Source organism: Dipteris shenzhenensis, chromosome 9 (genome assembly GCF_047967505.1).
Source record: "Dipteris shenzhenensis isolate YYH24624 ecotype China chromosome 9, Dip_SZ_1.0, whole genome shotgun sequence".
NCBI classification, from domain to species: domain Eukaryota; kingdom Viridiplantae; phylum Streptophyta; class Polypodiopsida; order Gleicheniales; family Dipteridaceae; genus Dipteris; species Dipteris shenzhenensis.
Genome location: NC_141604.1, coordinates 19,018,556 through 19,033,675, shown reverse-complemented (window position 1 = coordinate 19,033,675; position 15,120 = coordinate 19,018,556). Strand labels below are relative to the sequence as shown.

At 41.5% G+C, this 15,120-nt stretch overlaps 1 protein-coding gene across 5 annotated transcripts in view; it reads left to right on the top strand.

Moving 5' to 3' along the window:
• LOC147898324 (serine/threonine-protein kinase STY46-like) overlaps positions 1–11,564 on the top strand; it is a 73,306-nt gene extending 61,742 nt beyond the window's left edge. For all 5 annotated transcript variants that reach the window (XM_087379868.1, XM_087379866.1, XM_087379869.1 and 2 more), the window contains 9 exons: positions 2,319–2,494; positions 2,576–2,683; positions 3,455–3,528; positions 8,877–9,052; positions 9,390–9,485; positions 10,357–10,437; positions 10,581–10,634; positions 10,781–10,915; positions 11,123–11,564. In XM_087379868.1, coding sequence (XP_087235994.1) covers positions 2,319–2,494; positions 2,576–2,683; positions 3,455–3,528; positions 8,877–9,052; positions 9,390–9,485; positions 10,357–10,437; positions 10,581–10,634; positions 10,781–10,915; positions 11,123–11,206 — 984 coding nt within the window. In that variant the 3' untranslated portion in view covers positions 11,207–11,564. The remainder of the gene's footprint in view (positions 1–2,318; positions 2,495–2,575; positions 2,684–3,454; positions 3,529–8,876; positions 9,053–9,389; positions 9,486–10,356; positions 10,438–10,580; positions 10,635–10,780; positions 10,916–11,122) is intronic.
• Positions 11,565–15,120: the final 3,556 nt, after the last annotated feature.

Here is a 15,120-nt window from a genome sequence, read left to right as displayed (position 1 = left end):
CACCTTCTTCCTTTCTTGTTTTCTTTCTCTTTTGTTTATTTGACGTATTTAAGGAAGCACTGGGTTTGCCCAAGAGACTCCGCGGGTCTTTAGAAACCCAATATAGTTGCTTATGCTTGGGCATTGATGACGACATAAGTGTTGCTTTGCTTGCTAAGTATGTCTTCCTTTTGTTTTTCATAATAGTTTTTGTTAACCTCTTTTTTCTTCTCTTTCATTTTCTCTTGTATTTTCTGTGTAGATTATTGGTCTTTAGAACAACAAAAAATCTAAATTTGTATGATTGGACTTACTCTAGTCTTACAAAGCTATATAGAGTTTTCTTTAGGATTTCTTCGAATGCTAAGTCGGTGACTACATGATAATGTGCTAAGTTATCACCCTGTATTTTGGGCCGGGTTTAATTCTAAAAAGATTAGGCAAGGTAGCCAATTAATTGGAATTACCAGTATTTCATGTTTGTCATTACAGATTCATTGATTGATGGGATTGGTATGTTACAAGAATTAGAGGATAATGTGGGATGGAGACTTCCAAGAATCATGGACCTGCATTTTCAAAGATATCTATTGTGCTGGTTGCTTGGCATGGACTTACTCTATCTAAGACTACCTAGGAATCCGTTTACCAGATTCAGAGAGCATACCTTGCTGTCGTACCTCATACAAGGGTCCATGTGTGGACGAATGGATGGCCAACACCATGGCTGTCCTGTGGACAGAGCTGCCTTTGTGTGTGGATGCACATTAAAAACAAGAAGGATGAACATGTGCTGCCCGGAGGGCAACGTCCCTCTCCATTCATAACCCCCCCATCATTCTACATGTCACTCCCATGCTGCCCTCATTTGGGCGTTTACAAGGGGGAGTTGACCCTTCTTTTCTGACATGATATTGAAAGAGGAGAGATGTGGAAGTCTATGCAAGGTGCCACTTTTCAAGCAGAAGGTGCAAGGGGATAGCTCGAGGCAAAATTGTTATGTTAAGAGGATGAGATGGCTATCTAGGACAGATTATAGATAATACACCTTGGTGAACCAATGACGTCTGCCACTAAATGCTGAGAGTTGTAAGTTATGGTCACATATTATAGTCCTGTCATAAGGAAATCTCCACACAACATCAGTAATATGTGCACAAAAGATAATATAAATGTAGCATAAAAATATGCAAATTTAAAAAATGTTGGATAGACAAATGGTACAAAGTATTTCAGGATTTTTTCCGTAGCGTGCATTTTGGCCTATTGTACATGCTCTTTTTTCAGGTGATTTTCTTTCTTACCCGCTCGTAAGTTCATCTATTTTACAAATGGATATTTTCTTCTTTGCCTTTTGCTGTTACTCTCTCCTTGATGGTAAACAGGAAGGTTCTCGTGATTAGGGGGCTGGCATTATGATACATATCTCTACGTTATTTCAAAATGTGTATAGGTCTCTTGGGTTGGCTTGAGTGGTGGTGGTCCAAGTAGGAATCTGAAATGGATGAGGCAAAGCAGGGTGACCCGATGTGGTAATCACAACACTGAACCCTCCTTGTGGGGTGTAGAAACCCTTTGATGGTGGCCTTTTCTCCATACCGTTTTAGGAAATGAGAGAGAGAGAGAGAGAGAGAGAGAGAGAGAGAGAGGAGGTCGAAATAGTAGCCTATGGGACGACGTTTGTCTGCCAGGATCCTTATGAGTGAGAAAATAAACAAAACAAAACAATGTGCAAATGAAAACTGTTTTGAATGCCTTCAAATCGGGGTTTTGCCCTTTAACAGTGTCAAAGAAACTAATCTTAATGAGATTCATGTTTGCTGCTCCATTGTTGTTGCAGACACTTGATGTTTTGTAGAAGATAGCTATGGCTTGCTTTATTGCTACCTGCCTGAGTGCAGCTTATATACTCCCTTCGTACAAGTCATAGTAGGGATTTGGCAAAACACGTTGCTCTTTTCCATGTGCTGCTGTCCAGTGCTTCTTCGAATGGGTCTTGTCCCATTGCCTTGTTTGTTATGCCTCAATTTGGGTATCCAGTCTGAATACTGCTGATGCTGTCGTGCATAAAGAGAGAGAGAGAGAGAGAGCACATGCACGTTATTCTGCCTTCATGTCATATAATGACATCTTCTGATGTTTGTAGCTGGTGGTCCCGTTCTTTGGGACTGTTCTTTGTAACATAATGGAAAATGGATTACACAAAAAAAAAATTGTGTGTGAGAGAGAGAGAGAGAGAGAGAGAGAGAGAGAATCTGCATTAAAGCTCTAAAATAAGCTCAGAGAGAATCTGCTTTAAAGCTCTAAAATAAGCTCAATTTCCCATAAAATTGCTGCAGAAACGATTTTGGTCAAAGGTCTCCCCAGTGTCTTCACCTGTTGAGCCAACGCAAGCAAAAAATGTTCGTGAAGTTGAATTTTTGAGAATACCATCAGACGGCTCGGACGACTGGGAAATTGATTACAGTCAACTAACATTAAAACATAAAGTGGCATCTGGATCATTCGGAGATTTGTAAGGGCATCTGGCTTAATCTGATATTTTTGAGTGATGGTGCTATTTTACACACTTTTGAACAAACATCTTGCATGGCAGGTATAGAGGTCTGTACTGTGGACAGGATGTTGCCGTAAAAATCTTGAAACCAGAGCGGTTGAATGCAGATTTGCAAAGAGAATTCTCTCAAGAAGTTTTTATTTTGAGGTGATCCCTAGATACTTGTATGTGCATCTCTTAGTTATTCATTCAACTTGTGTTTAGCTATGGTTGTATATATTATTTTTATTGTTTATTGTTTATTTGAACTTTGTATTATGCAATGAAATAATGACTCCATTACAATTGCATATTTTCAACCTTTGTTGTATTCAGGGCCATAGTATGCTAGATAAGGTGGAAAATCAATCTAAATTGACATTTAAAATTTTAAAGCAAAAAAAGCTTGATTCCTCAAATCCCTCATCCACATGTCATTCCTTGATTGTCCCTAAATTTAGCCAGAGTAAACATGAGAAAGACGTTTGGAAAGTGCAATCCAGAAATGGGTGCAATTCCCCACGCAAGCCTTACCTCAAGATTCTGTCAGAACATTTTAAAAGTGCCAGGGTGTTGTATTTTGCTAGTTTTGGGTTTAACATGCAAAAGGTAGATTCCGAAAATACAATGCATATGACTGGTCATGGCCATTGGGGTGTATGGCACCCATTCATTGCACTTTTTAAATGTATTTGGCACTAGTTGACTCCATACTCGCGCTTGTGATCTTTTACTGCAACCCACGGCTAATGTGTGTTCAAGGGTGTAGTGACAGGTTGTTTTTGCATTTTCAAGAGGATCAGTTGTGTGCTTGTTCTTTTGTTATTTTTATCTTTACAGGAAGACAAATATAATTTGAAAAACTTCTTTCAGTATTTTGTGGCAAGATCTAGACAAAAAATGTGGCTATTGAAAGATGATCTATTTGTGATATTGCAGGAAAGTTCGTCATAAGAATGTTGTGCAATTTATCGGTGCATGCACTCGGCCACCAAATCTGTGCATTGTAACTGGTAAGTGCTGAGGTTGAAGTGATTACTTAACCTAAGTTACAAATTTCTTGACAACAGTACTTGCATACATTGTGTGTCATGGTAACATTTTTTGGACCACACATTTGAGGCAGTTCTGACAAGTCACAATGTGGACCTCAGGTTTGAAGTTTGTACTGTTGGATGAAAAGTTATGTCATACTAGATTAATAAACTCTGGACGATTTTCAATATGCTTTCTGTAGGAGTTTGAAGCTTTGCAAACAGCAGATGATACAGCTTATGACAATTTACATTATATTTCACTTCCTATTTTGTCCTAGGACATGTTTTTTTTCTTTTTTGTGTGTAGAAAAGAAGAGGTGAGCAAGGGCTCCGTTTCCTTATAAATGCCTCCGTTTCCTTATAAATGCCAATGACTAGCCATGGGGGCCTTTATAATCCCTCCTAATTTCCTTGAAACAGGGAAAAACCCATCACGATCACATATTTTTGTATATATTGCATAAATGCTCCTAAGCCCCTTTAGAGGCTCTTGCATAGTGGTCTCTCTCTCTCTCTCTCTCCAGCCTCAGCCCTCCCTCGCCACCCCTCTAGCCCCGGCTAACCTGCTTGGGGGCTCCTGCACCACCCCTCTACCCCCGCCATGCTCGGGGCCTCTCAGCCCCCACCTGTCTGCTCAGGGCTCCCGCAACACCTCTCAGCCCCTGCCCATCTGCATGGGGGCTCCTGCACCCCCCCCCCCCCCCCCCCCCCCTCTCTCTGGCTGCGCCATTTGGTGGTGCTGCTGCTCCCACACCTACTGCCCCCGCGCCAACAGGCTTTAATCCCGCTCCAAAGAGGCTCGGATCCCGCGCCACCTCCTCTGACTGCCCTCAAGTCTCACAAAGACCTCTCTGCCCCCAGTTCACGCAAGAGACAGACCCCTCCTACTTCGAGACCTGCAAGGAGCCAAGAAGATCAAGAAAACTCAGAGATTCAATCAAGAAACGTAATGCGGCACTGAAATACAAGACAATAGACAGGAAAAGCAAAGGGGAGATACCAGCATGCATGAAGGTTACTCAGGGCAGCAAAGGATGTAAGAAATATATTCTTTCCTGCACTATCACACTTCTGCAAACAAACAGGGTCAAACAGTGAGCTTGCAATATGCCTACACGTGGTTGTGTTGAAGATAAATGGGGAAAACAGGCCCTAGATGTTGCCATGGCAGCATTCTCATCAGGGACACCAAACAAGGTTGCAGAAAGTGTCCTTACCAGCCTCCACAAGGTATGCACAGCCCTCATTGAGAAGATAGATAATCTGGAAGCTACAAATGTAGCCTTATTGGCTGAGAAAGTACTAGCGGATAAGGTACTCAGGAAACGAAGAAACAGGGTGGGAAGATGCAAGAAGGGTGGAAGAAAGAGAAATCCAAAAGAGAGGAATGTGAAAAAGACAAGCTGGAATGGGTAGCTGCTAATACCAGCCTACAAGGCAAAGTACATGCATTGGAAATTGTAATGCAACAAATAAAAGAAATGAATGGGGCCTACACGTGGTTGTGTTGAAGATAAATGGGGAAAACAGGCCCTAGATGTTGCCATGGCAGCATTCTCATCAGGGACACCAAACAAGGTCGCGGAAAGTGTCCTTACCAGCCTCCACAAGGTATGCACAGCCTTCATTGAGAAGATAGATAATTTGGAAGCTACAAATGTAGCCTTATTGGCTGAGAAAGTACCAGTGGATAGGGTACTCAGTGAAACGAAGAAACAGGGTGGGAAGATGTAAGAAGAGTGGAAGAAAGAGAAATCCAAAAGAGAGGAATGGAAAAAAGACAAGCTGGAATGGGTAGCTGCCAATACCAGCCTCCAAGGCAAAGTACATGCATTGGAAATTGTAATACAACAAATAAAAGAAATGAATGGGGCCCTGGTAGAGATATGCAAGGAAATGGAAGAACTCAAAGCAGAGAATGCCAACCTCAAGAAAGATATTGCAGCTATGCAGGTCACAATGCAAGGGAAACACGCTGAACGGAAACAGTACATTCATTGGAAGACCTCACACTTCTACAACAAGAGCATTGAAGGGAAGGTATGGTACGAGTAATAGCAGCGAGAGAAGCATGGAAATGGGCAGCATATAGGAATGGTAGGGTGATCATCCGAGAAAGAGGAGACAAGGAGGATAAGGAACAAAAGGAAGAGAAGGAAGAGGGAGAATGATCACGGTGTCGAGCCCATGGGACACATTGGACCGAAAATAACAGTATGGAACCCAGGAGGTTTCTTAAAGACATATAATGATAGAGATGTAATCTTCTACACCGAGATGCACGAGAGCCCAGAGAGAGGGCTGCCCACAGTAACATGATACATATGGGAGTCAGTTCATAGGAGGGAGCTGAGGAGAGATAGCAGAGTACGAGGCTCTGAGGGAGTGGCTGTCCTTTTCAAATCACACCTGAGACCACTTATGTCTGTGGTTCGGAGAGAGGAACATGCATGACACATGTGGATATGAGCATTCAGATGCTCGACCTATCCTCATTGCGGTGTGCTACTTCCTGCAGACACATCATCCTATGCAGAAGAGGTTTATGAGACGATTCATGATGACATCATAGAGCTCTCCAGACAGGGAGACACACTTCTACTGGGGGATTTCAATGCACGGACATGAAATAGACAGGTGGGCCTGCTTGACTTCATAGATGACATAGATCCACACATAGTCTCCGAACTAGATACAGTTGAGCTCAGGATATTGAGGCACTTGGTAGATGCCCCATAGGTGACAAGATATGGACGACATTTGCTTGAGCTGGGGACAATCCACGACCTGATCATCTATAATGGTCTCCATAGATGGCCATCATTTGGACGACTCACCTACTTGCCACATGGCGGTGGATCTAGTACATTGGACTATCTACTAGGCCCACTAGACTTTGTCTCACGGATACACGACTTTGTCATACACCCTCCCCCACTCTGAGCTGACCACTCATACTTGCCCTTCCATATCTCTGCCACTATGCTAGTCACAGGGAGAGCACCCCCGCGCTTGCACGCATCCAGATCCACTTTGACCATGCCCTTGACCCAGTGTACGTGAGTCACTTAGCCAAGGAGCTCCCGGCTCTACTTGGAGATGATATAGACCTGGCCAGCACCTCCGACACCTTGGTCTCTGTGGTACAGGACGTTGCTATCAGATCCTTTCCCATGACCCGTCCCATGCGGATCCGAGATTGAAAGATACCCCAAAACCCTTGGTTCAACAATGAGTGCAGAGAGACGACATCCCATCTGACATAGGGTCATCTGACGCCACCTGAGACATCAACTTTCGACAGTTGACATGTCGTAAGAGGCGGACCTTCCTCACACATAGGATGGACGAGATTGTCAGATCTTTTCGAGGAGGAGATCTGACCACTAGATGGGGGTTTCTATCGGATGGGAAGCCACCTATTCCCATCATCGACCCAGATGTGTGGCACACATATGCATGCTTCCTCTATGATGCCCAGATGTAGAGACCACTGGATAGGTCCTTTATGCCATGTAGAGACCACCAGATATGTCCTCTATGCCCATGCCCACCACTTGCAACTTGTTCACCACTCTGAATGTACGGGCTGCACTGCTTCGATTACACAATCGGAGAGTGCAGGACCATGAGGGCCTATGGATTGAGCACTTTGCACATGGACATTAGGTCCTAGCTCTCGTCCTAGCACAGATGTTGTGTGCCACAGTTTCCCACCGGCTTGGAGCACTACCACTATTGTACCGATACACAAAGCTGGAGATCCTATGGAGGTTGGGAACTACTGTACCCTCATGATTGGTCACACTTTGGCCAAGATTTATGGATCAGTTTTAGAGAGAGAGCTCAGCAGTCATACAGAGGCTTGAGGGCAGCGAGCACTAGGACAGGTAGGATTCCAGAGATACCATTTTACCCTAGATCACATTTTCACTCTGAGGGCTATCATTGAGGAGGCTAGGTCCATATCTACACATGCTTTGTAGACTTTTGGAAGGCTTTTGACACTATTCCGCGGTCTCGCATGATCAGGAGACTATAAGAGCTACAGGTTCCAAAGACACTAATATGGGGGGTGATTAGTCTGTATGAGTCAATCAGAGGCAGTGTTTGCACCCAAGGTGGTAGTCTATCGGATTTGGGTTGAGAGTATGATCGCGCCCCAGGTAGGCTATCGGATTTTATGATCGGAGTGAAGCAGGGTTGCCTTTTCTCTTCAACTCTCTTTTGGGGTTTACATTGATGAGATCATTTCCTTCATAGACTGCCTATGTGTTTCACACTCTGGATTGCACTCGCCATTGGATGCTGTTGATGTTGATGGGGATATCGTCGTGGCTTATCACTTCTATGCATGTTGGATCGATGGTTTTGAACTTGGGAGACGACTACTAGTGTTGGTGAAGGTGATTTCAATGGATCTTGAGTGGTGCATTCCTCTATCAGCTAGATGGTCTAAGCATACTTTTTTGCTTGGATGCTTTTGGAAGAGACTAAAATCAATATAGTCTTCACAAGCAATTGTAACTTGAATGAAGAGAATGTGGACTACTTTTTGATTAGCCTTCTCCTTTAGTGCAAGCCTTTGTCATGGCTGAGTTAGCACCTCTAGAGTGCCGAAAAAAATTCAGTACGGGGAACTTTGTATAAATGGATGCTCAAGTATGTGTGGGTGTGTGGATTTGTATGTGTGAGAGCGTATGTTTATACTATGGTTTGCACTTACTGTTGGGCACTGATGATGTCAATGGGGATGTCATAGTAGCTAGTCCTTGCTATGCATGATGGAGTTCATGGTTCAACCTCATGAGCGACTATCATGAGATTGAAACTGCACTAGTTGTATTTTTAGAGGGCATGTTCCTGGATTCATCTAGATATAAATGACCAAACCTCCCCATGGCTCATGATATGGAGAAAGATAAGGGAGGAGGAGAAAAAAAGACAGACTCAGGAACAAGAAGGACAAGAAGAAAGGAAAGGGTACGGACAGTCCACCCCTTTTTCCAAATTCCAAAAATTTTCGTTCCCCTCGGAGCTCGCACCTTAAAATTTCAAAAATAAAATTCTTCCAAAGCTAGCACTTAACGTGCCTCAAATGCTACGGTCCTAAAGACTTGTACAACCATGTGTTAAAAAAATGCAAAGGATATTTTACTGAATCATTGTTTCTCTCTGATTTATAAACTTTTTGGTCTTTGTTTCCAAACTTTAGATCTAACTGCTACCCTTGAGGTATATCTAATACTTACATTGTATTTCCCTGTCCTTCCAACTGTTTGAATGCACATTTCATGTAGGATTTTCTGATGTTGTGTGGACAGAGTTCATGTCTGGAGGAAGTGTTTATGATTACCTTCACAATCAAAGGGGGGTTTTCAAGTTACCAACCCTTGTCCGTGTAGCTATCGATGTGTCAAAAGGGATGGATTACTTGCATCAGAATAAAATAATCCATAGAGACTTGAAGGCAGCGAATCTTCTGATGGACGAGCATGAGGTAAAAGCTAACTTTCAGACGTAGCCTTTCTTGTGTTTGGAACAGCTTTATCACGTGCGCTTCTGAGTCAAGGTATCAACAATGAACTTATTCAATAAATATTCTCTTTTTTTGTGGGGTGGTTCTGGGTTTCTTCTATGGGAAGATAAAGACCTGTAACTATTATGGATGTAGATCGCAGACCAATGTTGTTTACGTGTGAAAACAAATTTATTGACACATGCTGAATTAGACATGACTGCATGCTGGTGAGCAAATGTATAAAAAGCAGCAACCATCCTTCAAAGAACAAATTTCAGCTTTCAACCTTGGTGCTTGATTTCTGGTTTAATTTCAGGTTGTCAAGGTCGCTGATTTTGGAGTTGCCCGTGTGCAAGCTCAAAGTGGAATAATGACAGCAGAGACTGGTACTTATCGGTGGATGGCTCCTGAGGTATGCTTAAAGGATTTGAAGCAAAAATGACGAATATGCAAATATTGGAGATTAGAATCCATTAGGTTTAAAGAGTGAGGCTTGGTAAGGTTTATGATAAAATTTGGAGATTGGAATGGTATCTTTTATCTTGAGGAAGTGCTGCGGTGCAATGCTGAATATCCTTGGAAGCTTTGGAGAAATTGAATGAATATCTGTGCCACCAATCAAACAGCCGTATATCATGCACCAACTCTTCAATGACCATCAGAAACAATTCCTCACAGTCAGGTCAAGAGGAAAATCGAACATGAAAGGGAAGGGTCTTTGTGAAGTTGTATTCAGGACACTTCTTGGGTTATGCGTTTCCACACATACACATAATATCCGTATGGTCTTTGTGCTTAGAGTCGTTTGTAATGACTATTCAGATAAATAATCACTAAAGCAATTGTACATCACTTTGACATGGACATAAAGTGAATTCTTTCCATTGATGATCCACATCATGCTGTCCATATGATGTGCGAGGGCCAAGTACTATAACTTAAACAGGGTCAACTTTGTTATTGACTACGTTAAAAGTCTGAATCAGGACTTCTTGTAACAAGGAGGCAGCGGTGATGTCACTGCTGTTTATGTCTACACTAAGGTCGTCTAAAGTGTGTTCTTGAAGGACTATAATCATTTGCTCCCCTCCTCCCTCTTAGATTAAAACTGGCACTTGATGATGGGGAAATAAAATGCTGTGTGTGTTCATGTTCTAGTTGGTAAATGGCCTACATAATCTATTAGATTGCTTATAGCTTTACAAAAACTGTGCGCGCTGCATATATATATTGTCTTTTGTTCCAAATTCCTCTGATATATGAATTCTTCTGCTGTCCAACAGGTTATTGAACATAAACCTTATGATCGCAAGGCTGATGTCTTTAGCTTTGGTATAGTTTTGTGGGAGCTGTTGACTGGGAAGGTAGTTATACAGATTACCTTTTGGTTTAATCTCAATCATCGTTTATAGATGCAGTGAAGGCTTTGTTCACCTACCCCTCGTTATTGTTGCCATCGTTTTAACTGTTTACATGTACATAAATTTTGTTTGCGAATTCTTTGCAGTTACCGTATGATTATTTGACTCCCTTACAAGCTGCAGTTGGCGTTGTTCAAAAGGTACTTGCTTTAAAGTAGATATGATGACTTCTATTAAAAAAACTAGAGTAATCCTTTACTTTTCTGAAGTTATTCTACCTCCTGCTGTAGAATTGGATGCTTATTTGTCAAGTTTATATCTCTCATGTGTATTACAATTTGCACAGGGCTTGCGACCTACAATACCTAAGAACACACATCCTAGGCTTGCTGAGTTACTACAAAAATGTTGGCAGCAAGATCCGGCAGAGCGGCCAGAGTTTGCAGAGATCACCACAATTCTTCAGGACATTTTGAAAGAGGTTTGTTTGTTGGAAGTTCATTTTTAATTTAAAAGGGAGATGCAGTTAAACTCTTCTTTTGCTTTTATTTCATGACATTCTACACTGCCGCAATCGTGAACGGATTCAGAGGAACTCCAAGGTAGAAGAGGGTTCCAAAATTAGAACATATGGATAGAAACGTGCTCTAATGAACTCAACAGACTAACAACTATATTTATTTCACAGGTTGGAGATGAGGAGAGAAAGGAGAAAAGAGGCGGTGGTTTTTTTTCAGCTCTGAAGAGAACCTCTCATTCAATTGTGGGCTAATATAGGCCTGTGATATAAGGCCCTATGGGAACCCCCTATAAGTATCCTTCCCAAGACTAATCAGTTCTAACAGGTGGCCTGGAAATGTCGCTGCTAGTTGCTTCTCTTATGTCAGAAGACAAAAGGGAACGATCTCCAGCAGTACCTATTATGTGCATACAATTCTGTGCAAAGTCGTGTGAATGCGTGTGATGAAACAATCCCGTTAAGTCATCGGGAGGTTGTCAGCTGTTTGGAGTACTCAGTTTGGTTTATTCAGGTCCAAAATTAATTCTTTTTTTCGATGCTTGGCACACTTCATTGAATGAAGTGTCTGCTATGGAATTTTGAAATTGCAAATAACACTTAATTCTTTTCTTATCATTAACTTTTAGAATGTGATACTTACCATGTTAAATTTATAACCCAGTGTGTAAGCTTATTGTTAAATGCCTGAATGATCTTGTTCTGACGTCACAAAAGAGTATTGCAACTGGTGCACAATGAAGCACAAGTTTACAGAGCTGTCTATCCCACAGGTGCTATCTTCATCTGGTTGAACTTGAACTACAATTTCTTGAATTGATGAGCACCGAGCTGCTGTGAGAACTCTTTGTGCATTGAGCTTCAACCCCATGGCTAGTACTGGCTGGTGAATATTGGAAGTCTTTGTTCTAGAGCAGTGTTGTAGTTTTGTTGATTCTATTCACCAGGTTTTCATACATATGGTAGGATGAAGTTGTGGCTATGCCAGGTTATAGGCATTTGTCTCCCGTCTATTGTTCGATATGCCTCTAACCTGAAGGAAGGTACCCTGCATATGTACTGGGTAATTTTTAAAAAAAGAAGGCAACTCATTTTTTAGTTTACTGGCTGTTTACTGGCAACCAATAGTCTGAGCTTTTTCTTACCCTTCCAGACAGTGATTCAGTTGGCCAATACTTGTCCCCCCTTGAAAAAGAGCCTCTTAACCCGACAATCTTGATAGACATGCCCATCCCCCCTTACAATACTTGAGGCTGCTATGTGGGGAGGGAGGATGGAATTGATGAAATTTCAAACCTTTTATGCGTGAATGTTTGAATATGAAGTCTTGCGTCTGGCATTTTACCCTTCTAAACTGTATTTATTGGGTGCGGAGCAATCTATTGATTACATGTTGTTTGTTGCAAAGGAAAAAGCTTCAAGGCATGATGATGTGTAGGGTAATGCATAAATTTTCCAAGAATAATAAAATACCCAATCAAGTCTTAACCACCATGGGCATAACGACATTTGTCGCCGCCTTGTAATTGCCTCCCTCTTGCATCTCACAAGACTCCGTGACCTTGTAGACCTTGGGCTCCACTTGCATGCCATCTTTGGGAGCTTGACAATATGGGAACTAGATGTAACATCATCCCGTCTTTAAGTGTGTTTTTGACGATTAAACAAAGGAATTTGCTTTTTCTTTAGTAAATGGACGCCCATGTAGCTTTTCGTAGAGGAGATCTTCTAATTTTGAAATTGTAATTCTCCCGCTCGTCATCATCCTCTATTTCTTGCAGCATAACAATTTCTTGAACTAGTGAATTCAAAATTACATTAATCTAGGAACATGAAACATTGGAAGCTCCTTGCAGCCTTGTGGTAGTTCTAAATTTTAGGCTACCATTACTATTCTTTTTTACACATACAGTCCATGATGATTGGGGGAATAGTCTCGTGCAGTGTCTTATGGACTTTTCTAAGGAAAACCTTTTTTCTTATCTATGTTTACTTATGGCAAAGGTGCGATGTGGCACACGAAGGAAAAACCATGTGGTGCCCTCTCCTTCCCCCGCATTACCTTGCTCAGCAAGCCACTCAAGGCGCAACCTCCTTGCGAGGTGGTGCCTTGCTACCCACTCTTTAGATTTCAAAATTTCCAAGGAATGCATTTTGGGTGGTCTCTTGGTAGGGACTCGATCCCTACGAGTCATGATTTCCAAACCTTTTCGTTTGACCTTTAAGTCGTGATTTCCAATCCTTTGTTTGATCTTTACATCTCCATACTTCATAGACTAAATATTGATGATGTCTCGCCTATGCACAGCTTCACCCTACGCTGTGGTGCTCTTCAAGATACATTCTTCACAAACTTACAAAAATTGTGAAAACAAAATGCATTATCAACATCAAGGTGGAGCCCAAAATGTAGGAAGCAATATCCAACAGTTGATTTGTTGAGACATGGTTTGTAGGATGAAGAGGGTGGCAAAGTTTGCAAGTGAAACAAGAATCAATCATCCAAGGTAGCCACCCAATCTCTAAGGCGTGAAGAAGCATTGGATGCACCTTGCAACCAAGCTAAGATTACTACTCTTTTTTACACATTTAGTCCATGGTAAGAGGAGGAATAGTTTTAACATGGTGTCCTATCATCTCAAGCTAATAAATCTCAGGAGGGTGAGAAAGTGCAGAAGAATTGGAAGTCCAAGAATGATGATCCCCCCCCTTTAGTGATCAAGAGGAATTGGTCGTCCCTAAAACTCAAACAATTACAAACACAAACAGTAAAAAAACATCATGCGTGCCCTTATGTGATGCCTTTAAAGTCCTCTAGAATGAAGATATGGATCAATGATTAGAAGGGACCACAATGAATTCTAAGATAAGGAAAAATTCCAAGGATAACTTAGTTTAGGAAAGCTAGAGTGATGCCTTTCAAGTAGCGATAAACAACAAGGATGCTAATGCCATTGTAAATATAAAGAAAGTCTCTTCAAAGGATGAGTCATTAAATGAAGTTCATGAACTTGAGATAGCTTTGCAAAAGGATGCTATATTCAAGAAATGGCCACTCTTTTAAACAAGAGGAGATTCATCCAAGATAGGCACTTCTCACCGTACAGAGCTATGGAGGTATCTCAATGGCTTGGATACAATGAGCTCTCTCCCACTTTTCTAGCCCTTCAAGAGGTTAAGGTAAATGATGAGACTAAAAAATAGGTTGAAAAAGTGGACAGCAGGAGTACATGGTTCTCTTCTATTGAAAAATCAACATACCTAGTCCTCTATGGTTTTCATGGTCCTAATTAGGTTGGTAGTGTGGATCAAAAGTTACCAATAGCTTCTCCTCCATTCTTAGCTCAACAACCTTATTATGGAAGAGAAAGAAGCAATAAACAATGTCTTTATGATCTACCAAAGTAAGATATTAAGGATGTATGAAGGAAAAGTGGGTGCAACCATTGGAATTCTCAATCTAGTGGCTTCATCATAAAGGGTTTACAGAAGAACCACCCCCAATGCACAGCTGGTATTTCTTTATTTCCCAACATCTTGTTCCTCAAGGAAGGACATTTGTATTGATTTAAATTTTTATGGAGATAATTTCATTCTTCTAGGGGATTTCAACATGATTGAGACAAAAAAGGATAGATTGTTGGAGAAAGAGACAATGATCAAAAGAGCTGAGCTCCGAAAGTGGGAAGAAGCTAAGGAAAATATGTAGATAGTTAAAAATTCTGTTCTCTTTTATTTTCTCACAGATAACTTGGGTATTCCAAGAAAGAAGCCGAATTCCAAGGAAGTCCGCTTCATGGCAGTAAATTCCATATGGTTCTATGTTATCTTCAAGAATGTTATACCATACTAAAAACCCTCCCATAAATGAGAACCTCTAGCATTTATTAAAGCAGGGAAATGCTAGAGGTTCTCATTTATGGGAGGTCATGTGTTCAAGGAAGTCCGCGTCATGGCAGTAAATTCCATATGGTTCTATGTTATCTTCAAGAATGGTCACCTTAGTAATAATGAGAATGGACCTCAAGCTTGGTGAAAAGCAATTGTGGATGTCAGGTTCATTGTGGGACAAGGTAAGTTAACATGGAAGTAATGGCCAACCATAAGGAGGGAGTTTGGTCTTAACAATAGAGACAAAGAATTAGTATGTCAAAGGCTAAGTCTATGGG